Source organism: Melanotaenia boesemani, chromosome 2, assembly GCF_017639745.1.
Source record: "Melanotaenia boesemani isolate fMelBoe1 chromosome 2, fMelBoe1.pri, whole genome shotgun sequence".
In the NCBI taxonomy this organism is placed as follows: domain Eukaryota; kingdom Metazoa; phylum Chordata; class Actinopteri; order Atheriniformes; family Melanotaeniidae; genus Melanotaenia; species Melanotaenia boesemani.
In genome coordinates this window covers 26348398-26364899 of record NC_055683.1, presented here as the reverse complement: position 1 = coordinate 26364899, position 16502 = coordinate 26348398, and the positions used below count along the sequence as shown (strand labels likewise).

Genomic DNA, 16502 nt, shown 5'->3' with positions numbered 1-16502 from the left:
TATATATATATATATATATATATATATATATATATATATATATATTAAGGGATACATCTGAGACTGATCTCACCTGAGCGTCACCATGGACAGCAAATGGACTGCTGAATCCAAATATTGTCACATGACAGTGGAGAGCGTCTTTATTATGTAACAGCGTGTCAATTGCACGCGCGCACAGACTCTTCATCGTACGACCTGATATGTGTCAAGTGTAAAACACTTAGCTCGGTTATGATTTTTCACAATATAACCCATACATAGCTCTATACATGAAAGAAGTTGTAGCACGTCGCCTCCTTCCTCTTTATTTCCACGACGCACTTTGACCAAGTTGACGCACCGCGCGCCGTGCGTAGTTGCGTCGTGGAGGAGGCGTTGGTGCATCGTACCACTGCTGCTGCCCCTACCTCTACCGCTGCTGCTGCTGCTGACACTGTAACCGGCTATCCTTCACCGAGACGGGGAGCAAACCTGACACGCTGCGGAAAAACACCTCATTTGAAGAGAGTGGATCTGTCGGTGTAAGTCGCCCTTTTCCAGAGACTCGGCAGCAGCTTCAAAATGATCAAGAACGGTCATCATCACCACCAAGTGAACACAGCAGCCGGGAAAGACGCAGGGACGACCCCGGGCGCTGCAGCGTGCAGTCCTGAGAAGAGGAGGCGTAGAATCCGTGTTTGGTGCGATGGCTGGTGAGTTACTTAGCGGAATATTGTTAGTTTGATTAAAATCCCACGACCCTGTTCTCATCATTTGCATCATGCTTGTTTGAATGGGGGTGTCAGCCTTTCACCTGATACCGGAATAGGCCTGCAGCAGGGAAGCTGCTTATTTCCCCTTCAAGTCAGTGCAGGCAAAACTTTTCCCTGAATATTATCTGGCCTATGTCCTTGACTGAGTGGATTAATCGCTTTAAACAAAGCCAGTGTAGGTCAAGACAAATCAGTTGCTTTATTTATTCATTTATTTCTTACTATGCATTACATTTCTGGAGCACCGCCGTTTACATGCTGTTACATAACACTGCTATTGATCACGACTCAGTCAAAGTATCAGTGTAAATTATTTAACAATTTTAATGTATTTCAGTCACTAAATTAGAATCTAAGATTCAGTTTTCAAAATTATTCATCAAGATTTCTGGCTGGACCTTCCTTCTCCATCATTTGCCATCATTTGTGACAACACCATAAATGTATTTGTTGTAATTCTCCCTTCCTTTCTCTTAGTAAGAAAAAAAATAAAAGCTGTATATGACATAGTTGTACCTAAAAGAATGTGTCACATGTTGACTGGACGTGCACATTATCTTTTGTATGCTCATACTTTTCATTCAAAAATGCTATTTGAGCACATCATAGTATATAGGATATGTTTAACTGGCACATTGCCAATGCTCTTGATAATAAAAGACCAATAGACTTTACAGACTGTTAATTGAGCTATTATTTGTATCAGTCAGGCATATTATTTGCTGCTTTGAAACTTTTATACCTTAAAAAAAATACAACAAATAATCAGTAATTCCAATCTAATAATTTTATGTAAAAACAAACAAACAACAACAACAACAAAAAAAACTTAAATACCATCTTCCACCTTGCTGCCACTGATGAACCCATATGGTTCGACTATTGGTTAATTACACTTCTGCCTTTCTTATTGGCTGGTGCCTGTCAGTAGGATGGCCAAAGATCAGCCCACATTCATCCTTATCTTAAGCAGTCCTGTTTCCACCGTCATGTGTCTATAATAACATCTCTACAAACAAGGATGTCATAAGAACCCTTTAATTACTGTCATTTCAGAAATCCTCTTGATTTTACACATCCCAGCCTGGAAGCTCGGGTCAGAAAGCAGTGTCAGCCATGATCTTTCATCCCTGGAGTCAATAAGGTTATGGGAACCTTAATCAAAGGCAACAGACTGAGATTTGTTCAGCCCTCCACTTTAATCTGCATTATCATGTCTTGTAGACAAAGTTCATTTTTGTGGCACAAATGTTGGAAAACAACATTTTTAGTCACTGAAAGTGACTCCACATTTAGTATGCTTATGTAGTATTAGACTTCTCGTCCATTTATGCTGACTTTTCAAACCTTTTGCACAGTAATAAAGACAAACAGCCTGAACAGGATTTGTGGTTTGATTTAGGAGGAGCTGAAAGGATTTGGATGAATTTGAGATAGGAAGCATGTTCAACACTTTACTCTCAGTCTCACTTTTAGTGCTGAGTCAGCAGTGAGTCACCTCATCTTTGTACTTTGGTGAGAGTCCACAGCAAAGCTGAGCTCCCCAGTGAGGACCAGTGCATCATCAGAATGCGGCTCCCCCTGGAAACAATCAATTAAATTGGACTGAATTAAACATCACTTGATTAATCTTTGACAACCCAAAGGATTTTTGTTCATGGTACTTAGATCTTTAAAAAAGATAACAACAAGTCTTGTCCACAGACCAATATATGCACAGATTTCATCAGGAAGTGTGTTTCTTTGAAGAATGAAACATAATATTGACAATTACATCTGTAACTTATTTTTAATACACTAGTGTACTGAGTTGATTGCAAAAATTTCAGCATAAAAATGAGTATGAAATCACTCCATTTGCAAAGATTTGTTAAGAGCAGCAAATAGCTGGTTTGATGTTCAGTTAGTTTGAGACGTGTTAGCAACATAAAGCTCAAATATTCATTGGTTAACTCCTCTCCAACATAACGATATGTTATTGTAATTTGTGGTGGCGAAATTAATTTTTTTTTATCTTTCACGTGTAAGTTAAATAAATCAAGCCATACCCATATCTCACTATGAGCTATTCTCTAACATTTTAAAGCTAAATTATTTCCCCATTCATAGAGAAACTAATAAGCAGATTCAGTAATGCGACCGAGTCTTGGTGGTTGCAAACTGTAGCGACAAAACAGATGTTTTGAATTTCTGTGTATGAAGGCCAGGATTACGGTGGCTTTCTCTAGTTGAATTCCTGCCATTTATGTGTGGCTGTGTAACTGTTGTTTGATGCCATGTTGCGGAATATTTGGGATGCCGGAATATTAACCGCTGGGGTGAGCATGCAAAGAGAGCCAATGTCAACAGAACTCAGGTCATTAACCCCTTTAACCCCTCCAGCCCTCACCTGCTAAGACCAGTGTGGTTTGTTTCTGTCTTCCCTGTCACTGAGCACATTGTTTCCAGAAGCCCTACACTGGACATCGACGCGCTCTTACAGGCATCTAGCTTTGTCAGCAGTGTGAGACGAAAATTCCAAGGAATGGCCCCTTCACTTGAATATTCCTGCTTCTTCTTACATGCACAAAGAGACATTCTGTTCTTGTTTGTCACCCTGAAGTGACGCGGCAGGGTTTAAAGATCAGTTGTGAGAGAGGCATTATCAAGAAAAAGTGTAGAGTCCACTTCAGCTATCTGCTGAGTTAGTGTGTGTAAACACACTTTTTAAGGCCTCCATGAACCAGTGGTGGACTGTTCATTCATCCAAGCCTTGCTGTCTCTTAGACAATCAGTGTCCTGACAGTTAACCTTGTTGCTTTCTGCTGGCATTTCCTGCACGTGTCCATCACATTCTATCCATCTCTGCACAAACGTCTCCTTGTTTCTGCCCTTGAGAAGCTTAGATGCTGTTTGGGTGTCTGCTAACAGGCTTTGCTAATTAATATTTCATCATCAAACAGTGATACGCTCATGAACCGTCCCTGCTAAAAGAAATGCATCAGGAATAGTCACTTATTGAGCAGCTTGCTCAAAAAGTAGCCTCCTTGTCTTATGTAACTCAGCCTGTCTGGGGCTCTAAGTTTTCATCTCTTTTCATTCACCTCCAAATGCTCCTCCTTACTACATTCTTCTTGGCTTGCTCTATCACCTAAGAGCCTGGACACATGGATCCCATTTCAATAGTTTGACAACATAGGACATACAGAACATTTCTTGCCCCCTTGACAAAAAGCCTCTTTTTTAGTTGTACTTTATGTCTTTTAAATGTTATTTCAGTTGATTTGCAGCCAGGCTGTGTATACTGATACTGCAGTAAGGTGCAGATGCAGTCCGTCGTTAGCATAGCCAGCAGCTGAAAACAACATGGGATTCTGTTACCTGTGTTAACCTATAATGTAGTAGTGGCAGTGTTGTTGTTTTTCCTTTGATTGTTTTCAGAACACTTCTTCTTCACTTGAAGATTCAATCAGTGTGCTGTCAAACAGAATTGCAGTAGTAGCTGCTGTACTGAAATGAATATGTCCAGTAATGCTGTGATCATCTCATGTGCCTGTATTACAAGCAACAGAGAGCAGAAAGGAAGACAAAAATATTAGTGAGAAGTCAGCTGTTAACAGTAGTGAGAGTGACAGGAGGCTAATGTCCATCTGTTACTATGCTAGATTACTGTGCTGCAGTCTCAGTCTCCTATCTGTGTTAATCTAATTATCAGCAGATGGTATCATAGCTGGAAATTAGAAAGAGGGAAGAACTCACCTCACCATTCACTTGTTTATAGGTTATATTGATTGGTTGAAAACAGAACACTGAATATTTAAAGATTATGGATTTGCATGTTGTAGCTCATAAATGGAAAATGCGCTGATCTTTTGCAGTTGAGGTGGAGATAGCTTTTCATTTACTTCAGTTTTATCTACACAGGTTTAACCCAAAGTGCTTTACATAGCAAGAATTGAAATAAAACAGGTAAATAAAACACAACACAAAAGACAACATATCAATTAATAGAGGAAATAATAAAAGTAAGGGATTAAAACAATTAGAAAAGTATTTGAAAACTGTAGAAACAGAAAGCATGTCAGTATTTTTGTCCCCACATAAAGTCAAATCCTGGTCAACAATAACTTTCCTCACAGGAAGTTAAGATCTACAAAAAACACCATTTACATGTACAAACTGGAAACTGTCAAATAAATCTGACTTAAACCAGTGCAAAGCAGCTTGTGCTCAATTATACTGTGTGTCTTACTGTGTTCAGCAGTATTAAAGGCAGTGTTTAGGACTAAGAGAACCAGCAGGGATTATTTATATAGCCAATAAGGAAGTTGTTTGCAGCTTTTACTCATGCACTTTTGATACATTTTTTTATCCAGGCTAAAATTTTTGATCTAGACCATTTTCCTGCAAATGGGTATTTTTCTTATTTTAACATTTACAAGAAAACCCTTTCTTTTAGTGGTAAACTAAAGGGTTTGGATATGGGTCTGTGCCGTTCCCTCCACAGCAATGGTATTAGGAGTAACATTTTTAACAATGAATTGGTAACAGCTGCCTTACATGCCTGTAGTATGTAGCCAGGTGATAGAGACAGATTGATCAGACTGAGTGCAGAGATGCTGATCAGGAATAAGGTCTACAACAAAGGGAATGTGACAAGCAAATTTCAAGAAAGGGACAAATTCCCACAACCCCTTGTTTTACAAACAATCTTCCTCTGTTACGATATGAAGATTTGTTAACGTTCAATTTTTTTTGTCTTTTGTACTTATCCTTCACAGCTATGACATGGTGCATTACGGCCACTCAAATCAGCTGCGACAGGCCAAAGCTATGGGAGATTACCTCATTGTTGGAGTTCACACAGACAGTAAGGCTCAAAAACATTACTTATCTGATAAATAGCAGCTACTCCTGTTTTTAGCATAGTGTGCAGTTACTCTTTCTGTTATGGCAATCAATGTGGCTTTGAATGTCTGTTAGATAATGTAAGTTTCTGTAGTGGAGTACAGAGCGAGCAAATATTGAGATATTCTTCCACTGAGTAAGCTAAGTCATGTAATTAAAAAGGCTTTCAGAAGGAGAGTGATAAAACCATTGTTCTTATTTTTGTGAAACTGAGATTTCCACGAGCAGAGTTCGGTTTCACTTCATATGTTGGTATGAACTGAGATTTTGCTGCTCAGGTGACAGTAGACCCTCAACATGGAGACAAACATTCACAGTGGTCACACTGATGCCAAAAATGATTATTATATTATATTCAGGCCATTGAATATGTATAATTGTCTGAAGGATCATTATGGAATTTTCCAATCCTGCTTCCATTCAGGAGTTTTATCGTTAGTCTTTACTTTGGACTTTCATCCCCTAACTCATGGCATTTGGAAGAGGAGGGGGGCAACAAAGTCAACAAATAGTTCTTGGGGTGCTTTAAAGCTCCTCTCTCAACCTCTTGGTGATTGAGATTGCAAGAGAAATATGTGCTGTTTAACTAGAAAGAACATGAGAAACTCAAATATTGAATCAAGGATACAGTGTGTCTCTTTTTCTGCCGACTTTGAATGTTATCAATTACACGAAAAACATCCATATTGTTTGAACAGAAGCACTTTGTACAATGTTAAAAGCGAAACTTGATCAATTTCTTTTGGACATGTAAATGCACAGCTTATCTGATCACTTTCTTTGGCGTCCATGTAACCTGTTAAGTTTGAATCTCTCATTTTTAATCCGACATGAAAGAACTTGGTTGCCTCGCCCTCCTGTGACACATTCAGGAATTCTGGCAATGTGAACACCCTTCAGGGTCAGGGTCAGCATATATGTCAGCAACCTCTGTATCTGCAGAGGTGATAATAAAATGTCTTAGTGAAAACCCTCTGTGTTGTTTTAATGTCAGTTTTTTTTTCCTTTTTTCTTTTAAGGTGAAATTGCAAAGCACAAGGGTCCACCTGTCTTCACTCAGGCAGAAAGATATAAGATGGTGCGTGCCATAAAATGGGTGGATGAAGTTGTGGAAGGAGCTCCTTATGTCACCACTCTCGAGACATTAGACAAGTACAACTGTGACTTCTGTGTGCATGGAGGTGCGGTACCACCACACTGCTTCATTTAAACACAAATGCTTTCAAAGCCATAAATAATTCTGATTGGGGAATCTGAGATCACTGAGCAGGCTACGTCGTTTCAGATGATATAACACTGACAGTGGATGGAAAAGATACGTATGAAGAGGTGAAGAAGTCAGGACGCTACAGGTGAACTTTCCCTTTCAAATGTGCACAACGGTGAGCGTTGCATGTTGTGTGTGTTAAAGTTAAACATGTTGTTGCAGAGAGTGTAAGAGGACTCAGGGAGTTTCAACCACAGACCTGGTTGGGCGAATGCTCCTGATGACCAAAGCACACCACAGCAACATTGTAAGTATCACATTGTCTACAATATGCCCCCAGCTATGAAAACAATACTAACTTTCTCCTCATTTCTTTTCAGGACAGTTCAGACTATCAGCAGCATACAGACAACTTTGGAAAGGTGAAGCTTAATTTCAGATTTCACTCGCAGCAAATGCAAAATGATCAGCTTTTGCAGGAAAACTTACCAGTGTAGTCTGGCACAAATTTCTTGGCTCTTTGACTTCAGCGGTTTTGTCATTTTAGTAGAAAAAAAATCTTAGAGCCAGATGTCAGACATTATTAAATAAAAACCTTTTTCTGGCCCCACTTAGTAATCATGCAGAAGGCCTTGCCAGTAAACAGTGAATGCCACTTCTGTTTCTGGATGGGGAAAGCAACTCATTGCCAACAAGCCTTAACTCTCAAGCAGCTAAGGGTCTCTTCACATTTCTACAAGGCTGGGAGAGTGATGCTGTGTTGGTTCAGACTGAATAAAGCTTTTAGTCTGCCTTTTACCAAAATGTGACATTAGTGCACACGCCACTTGGTGGCAGTGATGTAACACAAAGATTCATTCTAGGCTGTGACGATGAGGTAGTTTTACTACCAGTTCTCTTTTTCAATTTATACTTATTATGTGTTTTTCTTGGTTGTGGGGGGTCACATGTTCAGAAGGGTCACAGTCCTTGGACAGGAGTGTCCCAGTTCCTGCAGACCTCACAGAAGATCATTCAGTTTGCCTCAGGCCAGGAGCCTCAACCAGGAGACGTCATCATCTATGTAGCAGGAGCCTTCGACCTCTTCCGTATCCTTTTATAAATTAAACATTATATTAAACAACAAACCTTTCCACCTTTTTAACAGAAATTATATCAAACTGACAGTAAAATTTTATAACTACTGCTTGTAAATGCTCCAGCGTCTGTATGGTTCTGTGATCATGAGGCGTAAACCACAACACCACTGCACAAACAGAACAAGAGAAGAAAATAGAAAACACATACAAAAAAACACAAAGACAAAAGAAAACATAACATTTCATTAAATAGAATTTCAGAAAATACAAAACACTTCTTATAAATATAAAAAAAAACAGTGAAAACAACATAAAGAAAGATATAAAACTAAAAGCACAACCTTTCAGAAAACACAAACACTAATACCATAAAACAAAAGAGAAGAAAATACGTTGCACAAAACATTAATTATGGCACAGAAAGCACAACATTTCATAAAAAAAACTTGTCTCATTCTGACGTTTAACTGAATGAGATGGAAAGGTAACAGGAGTGAAAATGTAGGGCAAGACCTCTTTTCAAACCTTAACTAAGTACTTTAATATTTAATGTTAACCAAGTACTTTTAATGAATAATGAAGCCATATTAGAAAGAGGAAGAAAAGGGTAGTGGAAAAAAACGGTGCCAAGTTTGGACTCAGTTGATTGACTATCACTTTCCTTCTCTTCGACCTCATTTTCAGTCTGTGTTACTGGTTAATAACCCAATGACTTCTCCCCTGTACTGCTGGTGCATTAATTACAGCCACAGCAGGATAACTAGCAATATGCAGCTGTAGAGCAGCTCCCTGTGTGGCGGAAAGCAAGTAGTGTTGTGTAGAGTTTAATTTTTATTATACTTCAGAGCTACTGAACAATAGTAAGTGATTACAATCCTGGGAGATGTTGCAACAGCAGTTATTATTAAATACGCTGTCATCCTTGAGTAGTCTGCTGTCAGACATTGGCCATGTGGACTTCCTGGAAGCAGTACACAAGCTTGCAGAAAAGCCATACATTATAGTGGGGTTGCACTTCGACCAGGTGAGGCATCCTGGTGATGGATTCACTTTCTCTCTGATTAAGTGTTTGGCATTTTCTACATAATATTCATATTTTTCAGGAGGTGAATCGTTACAAAGGGAAAAACTACCCCATCATGAACATCCATGAGAGAACGCTCAGCGTCCTGGCTTGTCGAGTATGTTCTCCTTATCAAGATTTCTCAAAACTCAGAGTACTCTACATCATATGTGTGTCTACATTGATTTTATATGGTTATTTTTTTACAGTATGTGTCAGAAGTTGTGATTGGTGCACCGTTTGCAGTCACAAAAGATTTGCTGGACCATTTAAAGGTAAACACAGTACAATAATTTCTCACCACAAAGTAAATCACAGTCACATTAATTTATTGACTCACTATTAACCTTGAATCTTCAGGTGGATCTTGTTTGTCATGGGAAGACAGAAATATATCCTGACAAGGATGGATCTGACCCATACGCTGTAAGAAACCAGTTAGCCATGTTTAGGAAACACCTCATGAGTCTGCACTATTTATTTATTTGATCATTTTTTGCTTCATACTCAGGAGCCGAGGAGAAAAGGAATCCTGCGTATGGTTGATAGTGGGAACAGCCTCACTACAGATGCTATTGTGCAAAGGATAATCAAAAACAGGTGCAGACATCTGAAATTATAATATATCTCCTGCATTTGTAGGATAAATATGGATGAAATACTGTAACACTGAGTAATATATTAATGCTTAGGTATTCACTTATTTTGATTGCTTACTCTTTGCTTTAATTCAGGTTGCTATTTGAGGCAAGGAATCAGAAAAAGGAGGCCAAAGAGATTGCTGTGATTCAGGCCATGAAGCGACAACAGGAAGATAAGACTAAAGAAAGAGCCCAAGCTGTGTTGTAGGTGTCACCAACTGTGGCCTCAACTTAACACTGACAAGATCAATTAACGTTAACTCCTGTACAGTTAAATGAACTATTTTGTAAGTGTTATGGCACTTTCTGCACATGGTCCTGGCTAATAACAGAAGCCTTTTATTAATGCCAGGTGGTCTGCTGTGGCAGCTACTTGTGGCTGTAATAGGATAAATGATAAGTCAGTACTAGGAAGATGTCACTGCGTCTTGAAATGTTTATTTTATGTCTTTGGATATTTCCAAATTCCTCACGTACTTATTTTTGCCTTCAAAAACAAAGATTGAATATTATCACGACTTCTGAGCGCATGAGGTGTGAAAGCTGGATATGTTGGTTCAGGCATTTAATTACAAAACAAGAAAGTGATTTGATATATAATTTCTGTGGGGTTGTTGCTGCATTTTGCCTAGTAACAGGCTTAGCCCCACAACTAATCAGTCTGTGTATATATACTGTATGTATGTAAGTATTATAATGTGACTGCAGGCTCTCTGCAGGTCTCTGAAACCACTACAAAACCAGGGGAGATTTTTCCCTGCTTTTCTCTTCTAACGACCGTCAGAAGTAAGACTATGTTAAAACTTTTACTCTTTCTGGACCTCATGTACTGTGCAACCATATACTACTCCACTCTGCACTGACTGGTCTGAAGTCATCAGAATTGTTCTGTTTTAATAATAGTCTTTTTTCTTTTCTTTTTTTAACTTCAAACTGTACACTGTCGAGACCTGAAGGTCAAAAGTTTTAATGCAATTCTTTTTTAAACAAACGCTCCTTTGAGTAAAGATAGTATAGAGAAAAACTACACTTTTAACCTTTAGCTTTCTTAGCATAAGAAGAGAAATATGACAAATGCAAAGTGTTGTTGACTTGAACATGAAGTAGACTTCATTCTGTCACTTGAGTCCTGAATGATTTAACCTCTGTGTCTATATCAAATGGAATTAAATAATATATTTTTTGTAGATGTATATTTTACTCACCTCCACTGCATTAACTGCTGTATAGATGGTCCCATATTATAAAGTACAATGGTATATCTATGTGTTGAGTTGGAATGTATTAAGTGTAGACTATGATCTCCATGTTACTGACAGCTCCCAGCTGACATACAATAGAACCTGATTTGATTACAGTATATTATTGCCAATGATGATAATAATAATAATAATAATACAATTCTAAAAGGCTGCTTCATGTCTTAATTTTACCTCCACAGAAAAGTTGTGTTTGAAGATTTGTCATTTATTCAGATTATTATTGAACAGTAGAGGTAAATGAAGCAATAGGGTATATAAATATCATTCAGGTGGATGCATGTTTTGGACAGGTAAGTGACCTTTGATTAGAAAAGATGATCTGCTCTGAATTTAGCAACATGAGTCACACAGAGTTTGGTAAATGTCAGACCTCTATAATTACAGAGTGATTAATAGGAAGCCAAGTTCTGTGAGTTCTAACAGATATATAAACTTGTACATTAACACTGATCTCATAAAAGAAATATAAAAAGATGTCAATTAACTGATAGAAAATGTGAAAATTTATCAGGAAGCTTATTCAAGGAGATTTCATTTGTGACTTCCGGTGAATGACTTCACTTTGTACACGTGCCCCCAATTATGCTGATTAACTTCGTTATTCGCGAACACGAAAATGGGAAAACAAGAAACAAAACAAACGCTTCCGTTGACTTGTTAGCGTTTTTTTTTATCTGGAAAGAAACGACACAACAGTAGAGGGATGCTTTGTTGTTTAAATACTCTGCCACAGCCTCTGCAGGTAAAATAGCTTTTAATTTGCCTGATAAATTTAGGCTATTAGACCTCACAACGTGTACAACTTTACCAAAGTGTGGCAGCGAGGAATATTTAGTCACGTTTGCCTTTTTTTTCCCCTTAACACTTCAGCCAATGAAATGCTTAATTTTCAGACTCTTGTCTGTTTCATCTGTTAAAACTCGTAATTTCTTCTTAACATATAAAAACCAGTAATAGAATATTTAGCCTTGGCTGTCTCACCAGATCAAACTAAAACTTTTCCCTTAGATTTGCATGGGAATGTGCCTTCAGCAGGATGTCACAGAGGAGGGAAAAAGAGCAAAACTGCAGAACTCTAAAATCGAGCAAGACATTTGTGAACAAGCCAAAGCTGAGAAGAATGTGGTCAAAATCCTTATGCTTGGTAAGTTTACGTTCAGATGTTCAGTTTCATTGGCATTTTTAGTAGAAATAATTGATCCGCTTTGTGTTAGGAGCTGCAGAGAGTGGAAAGAGTACAGTGATTAAACAGATGAAGATCATCTACAGCTGTGGTTTCTCCAAACAGGAGCTCATTAGTTTCAAGGTGTGAAATAAGTAGAACTTTTTTTTTCAATAATATCTTTAAAGAAGCCAAAACATCTTTTTCGGAATCTATAACGGCACATTAGATGAGGATTATTTTGTTCACAGCCTGCAGTATTAGACAACCTCTTGACCTCTATGAAGATCGTTCTACAAGGAATGGGCATGCTGCGGATAAATCTCGCAAACAAGAAGAACAAGGTGAGCTATAAAAGCATTGGTGTCGTTTTAATGTATCTTTTTATTACACTAGATGTCACTCTTAAGCTGTTTGATACAGCATCAGTATGGATGACTGATGGATTTTTAGTTTTATCTAGGAGTCATGCAGTTAAATAGGAAATATCCCTGAATGCATGCAGAATGCTGTGTGTAACTGGGCCAGCCAGACTGTATTTGGAGAAGGTCAAGCTGCTTTTAAAACATCTTTACTTTATAAGTTACCTAAGTCTTTCTAATTGAAATGCATGCTGAGATTGGATCACATTTCTAATACCAAAGGAAAATCTGTCTTACTTAGATAACACATCGGGCTGCATATCATAAATTAATAAATGGTATACGAGGGAAGCCTAAAGGTTCCAAGATGCTTACACAAATAATAATAAAAAAAAAAAAGTAATTTGTACAATCTGTAATGAATTATTTATATTCTAATGAGATTTAAAAAATCTTACTTTCATAGCAGTTTATCTCCAAATAGCTAAACAATGTAATGTTGTTAAATGGTCCCGATCAGGTACACGCCCGCTCCATTCTATCCTGCAGCCAGTGTGTTGGAGAGGACCAGGAGCTGCTTCCTTTTGTGGCTCGTGCCTTCTTTGCTCTTTGGGCCGATCACGGGGTGAGAACAGCCGCCGCCAGAGGTTACGAGTTTGAGCTGAACGACTCTGCACTTTAGTGAGTACACTGACCTTAACGATTAACGCCCTCCAATTATGACTGATGGTGGAAATGTCAAGGAAAATTGCCCAATCAGGAGTGTGTTGTCGCATCATGTCAATACAGAGCAACAGTAAAGGGAATGCTGAGAATAACTCACCTACAGGAAATGTTTTGTGTGACATTTGTGGAATGGAAGGCTTAATGGGGAACACATTAAACAAAAAAACAAGAAGGGGGGCAGTTTACTGAGATCCAAGTGGATGGAAATAAGGGTGGGGTGGATGAAACATGAATAAATGACAGTTTTCATGTTTAAGAAGCAGTACAGCAGCATGTGTCCAAGGCTGTAGCTTGAGGTAACTAAAAGTAGACAGTTTGTGGATTCTGTTTATAATTTAACAGCATTTTATAAACTAAGCAGCTCCTTTGGAAAATATGTGCTTAAATTGTGACATTGATGGCATTAGAATTAAATCAGTGTTTTTTTTCCCCTTCCCTTTCCCCTTGTATGGCAATAACTTGTTTTTTCCAGCCGCTGTCCTTCAGCCGCACAATTGTGCAGCCTGCACGGTCATAAAATCCTACCTCACAACTCTGCGTAGGTTGCTGAGTATGTCGAGTGTCTCTATGTATCATCATTGCTGAAGAGCAGAATTTATTTTCATAAGTGACATTATTATTTTGCTCTTATGCAAAACAGTATTATCTGGTGAAGAATGTATTTTCCTCTGGCCAAATGGACAAATGTGTTTTTTTTTTTTTTTTTTTTTTTTTTTTTTTTTTTTTTTTTTTATGACTACAAAATTTAATATGACATGGTTCTTTGGGCCTTATCAGTATGCAACAAAACGTATGCCACACCTCTTTTTGTTACTGTGAATTACTAAAGAGTAAACATAGAATTGTTTTGTTTGTTTCTTCTTTTTGTAAAAACTAATATGGTTAGAAATGACACATCATATATGAGTGTATATATTTTTAATGGCCAGCTGTGACTCTTCTACTTTGCCTTATTGGAATCCTACATGCTGAGGCCTAGACCTGGTCAATCTGCAGGGTTGCTGCTGCAGTGATCGCCCTTGTTAGGGTGGTTGGTGAGATCCTGTACCTCATCCTTATGGTTGCTGCATGGGCTCCGGTTGGCCATGATCCGGACTGATTCTGTGGTGGTGGCCCCTGTGGTCATGGGTGGGTGGGGGCTCCTGGTGTGGACTGATCCCCAAGATATTGCTTCCTCACAGCAAAATCAAGTTTGGGAGAAAACTTGATCAAACAGGAGTTCAAACTTTCCCTTTTTGTGTGATTTTTAATTCTCACCTCAAAATTTCTTGAAAACTGCTTTTTGAATTGGACTATAATCCCTTCAGCTGTGCAAAGTGAACGCAGTTAATGTTGACATGCTCCTAGTGTTTCTGTAATTTTACACATCTGGCAGATGTGTTCATGTTCTGCTCACCGTAGCTATTCAGTGACAAATCTGACCGACATCTGCAAGCCACACAAAAAACAATCTGTTCAGAATCAAAGCTTGAGTTTCTAGAGGACTCAAAACTGTCATTTTGCGAGGTTAAATCTTAAACTTTTATTATAATTGACTTTGCCCCATCACCCCCTCATTAAATTGTACTTTTACACAAGGGAAATCATGTCCCTGAAACCTTTTTGGCATCTTCCAGTTTTTGTTTTTCCCCAACAGCAAAACACAATAAGTCTTAAGTCAAGCAGTATGATTATCTCTCAGCTATTTTTGGTTTAAACGTAAAAGGAAAAGAATAGTTTGAACTCTAAAAAACCTTAGTAATTATCAGTAAAATTTGATGGTGAAACAATCAGGCAGCATCTACCAGGTAGATCTCCTGTAAAATGATAATCGTCACACCTTTTTAATTTAATTAACTGCTAACTAAACCAAAATGCTTCTTGGCATTTGTTAGCTTTTAAAGATGCTGGTTAATGTCATCTGGCTTGTATCAATCCCTAAGTGAGACCAAAATTTTGTTTTCTTATATATTTTTTATTTTTGTGGAATTAATGGACTGAATGGACGTTCTTATCTCTGAGGCAACAGGGAGGCGATGTGTCAAGATAAAATCTACTCCAGGTGCTCAGACTGAGAAAGACGGAGGTGTGACAGCTTCATTATCGGAACTCGATAAAGTCAGGAGCTGGGGGTTGTATGAGACGTCGCCTAGCTTTCTTCCAGTGTTCTCATTCTGCTGGACCCTGCATTGATTTCTCCCTGCAGAAATGTTGGATTAGACTGTCGTGACACACTTGACTTCCCCAGGCACCCACATGTGTAAAATGACTTCTGATAGTAGTGTGGGCTCGAACTGAGCCGTTTAATGTTCCTAAAAGGGAATTTGTGGTTAGTAGAAGTTATCTGTTGAGGTAAAGTGTGTTTGAAAACTCTTCTAATCAACTTGAGCTTTAATTAACTTGAAATCCTTCTGTTAAAGGCAGAATCTGTAGGATTTTCAATATAAATTCATGTAAAAAATAACAAATACCATAATTAGAAAGTTTAAAAACATGTCATTTGCCATCATTTCATATGTGATATTTTATGAAATTACAAAGTTATTGGTTCTTTTTAAACTTTTTACGGTCCGTAAAAGTTGTAGTACCTTTTTTCCACCAGTAGAGTGAGTATAAGACAATTTATAGCAGAGCAGCTCGAATATACAGCTCAGAAGCGATTCCTACATTAGTTGAGAGAAAGGGAAGAAGAGGTGGAGCTTCGCACAGTGGCAGTGTTTCGACTGAATTGCCTCACCAATCTTCACGTGAATTTGTGAGAGCAGAGCTTCCAGAGAAGTTTAGACAAATCGACCTTGGCTTGTCTATTTGATATAAAGCATGGATGAAACCACTTCAAAGCGACCAATATCACCGCCAGAGTTAGCTTCTGGTAAGAAGAAAAAAGTACGCTACGAGTCACAGAAGCTGTATGACAAGAAGCGTGGGAAAACTAGAATAAATATCGGCGTCGCCTTCACGCGCTGGAGACAGCTTCGTAACAACAAAGGACTGAAGTCTGATGCAGAGTTGGCAACATTTCTTCTCGACCGGTAAGTATGAACTTTCACACAGTTAGCAGTTAGCTGTAACCAAGAGGTCGTAATTTAAATGGTTCGATGCTAAGTTTTATGGTTAATGGGTCCTCCTCGGTTGTATAGCCTGCTGTTACGTTGTTCTGTGAGTACAAACGTTATATTGTCCCTCAACTTGTAGATAAACGGTGATATGACCATTAGCCGCCGTGTTAGGCGTTGTCATGACTACAAAGGTAGTTCTCCTACAACGAAGAAAGACGATGACATGTAACAATGTGCGACCATGGACCAACAATTTATTGTGTGCGACTGTCTGTATATTCATTTTTTTTATTATTCCCTCCTTACCCAAACTCAGAGTA

The 16502-nt window shown here is 38.4% G+C and overlaps 2 protein-coding genes across 6 annotated transcripts in view; both read left to right on the top strand.

Moving 5' to 3' along the window:
• The first annotated feature begins 232 nt into the window (after window positions 1–232).
• On the top strand, window positions 233–10815 carry LOC121647849 (ethanolamine-phosphate cytidylyltransferase-like). Of its 2 annotated transcripts, XM_041997603.1 has the most exons (14): window positions 584–695; window positions 1812–1899; window positions 5516–5604; window positions 6662–6823; window positions 6928–6994; window positions 7072–7156; window positions 7230–7271; window positions 7805–7937; window positions 8870–8952; window positions 9032–9109; window positions 9201–9266; window positions 9352–9417; window positions 9503–9591; window positions 9726–10815. In XM_041997603.1, the coding sequence occupies exons 1-14, from the start codon at window positions 689–691 to the stop codon at window positions 9838–9840; spliced, it is 1170 nt and encodes a 389-aa protein (XP_041853537.1). In that variant the 5' UTR covers window positions 584–688; the 3' UTR covers window positions 9841–10815. The 2 variants fall into 2 exon arrangements, with proteins under 2 accessions (XP_041853528.1, XP_041853537.1); XM_041997594.1 differs by lacking the exon at window positions 1812–1899 and having other exon boundaries at window positions 233–695.
• Window positions 10816–11464: 649 nt separating this feature from the next.
• Window positions 11465–16502, top strand: part of LOC121647858 (guanine nucleotide-binding protein G(o) subunit alpha-like) — a 22334-nt gene continuing 17296 nt past the window's right edge. For 2 of the 4 annotated variants that reach the window (XM_041997616.1, XM_041997643.1), the window contains exons 1-5: window positions 11466–11636; window positions 11903–12038; window positions 12109–12200; window positions 12308–12400; window positions 12939–13099. In XM_041997616.1, the coding sequence (XP_041853550.1) occupies window positions 11598–11636; window positions 11903–12038; window positions 12109–12200; window positions 12308–12400; window positions 12939–13099 (521 nt within the window). In that variant the 5' untranslated portion in view covers window positions 11466–11597. Of the gene's footprint in view, window positions 11637–11878; window positions 12039–12108; window positions 12201–12307; window positions 12401–12938; window positions 13100–16502 lie in introns of all 4 variants that reach the window. The other 2 variants (XM_041997625.1, XM_041997634.1) reach the window with 2 other exon arrangements.

Coding starts and splice junctions, on each gene's coding strand:
- LOC121647849 (XM_041997594.1), top strand. CDS start 565: ATGATCAAGAACGGTCATCATCACCACCAAGTGAACACAGCAGCCGGG. Junction 6,824..6,927: donor TGACTTCTGTGTGCATGGAG/GTGCGGTACCAC, acceptor ACGTCGTTTCAG/ATGATATAACACTGACAGTG. Junction 8,953..9,031: donor TGGGGTTGCACTTCGACCAG/GTGAGGCATCCT, acceptor CATATTTTTCAG/GAGGTGAATCGTTACAAAGG.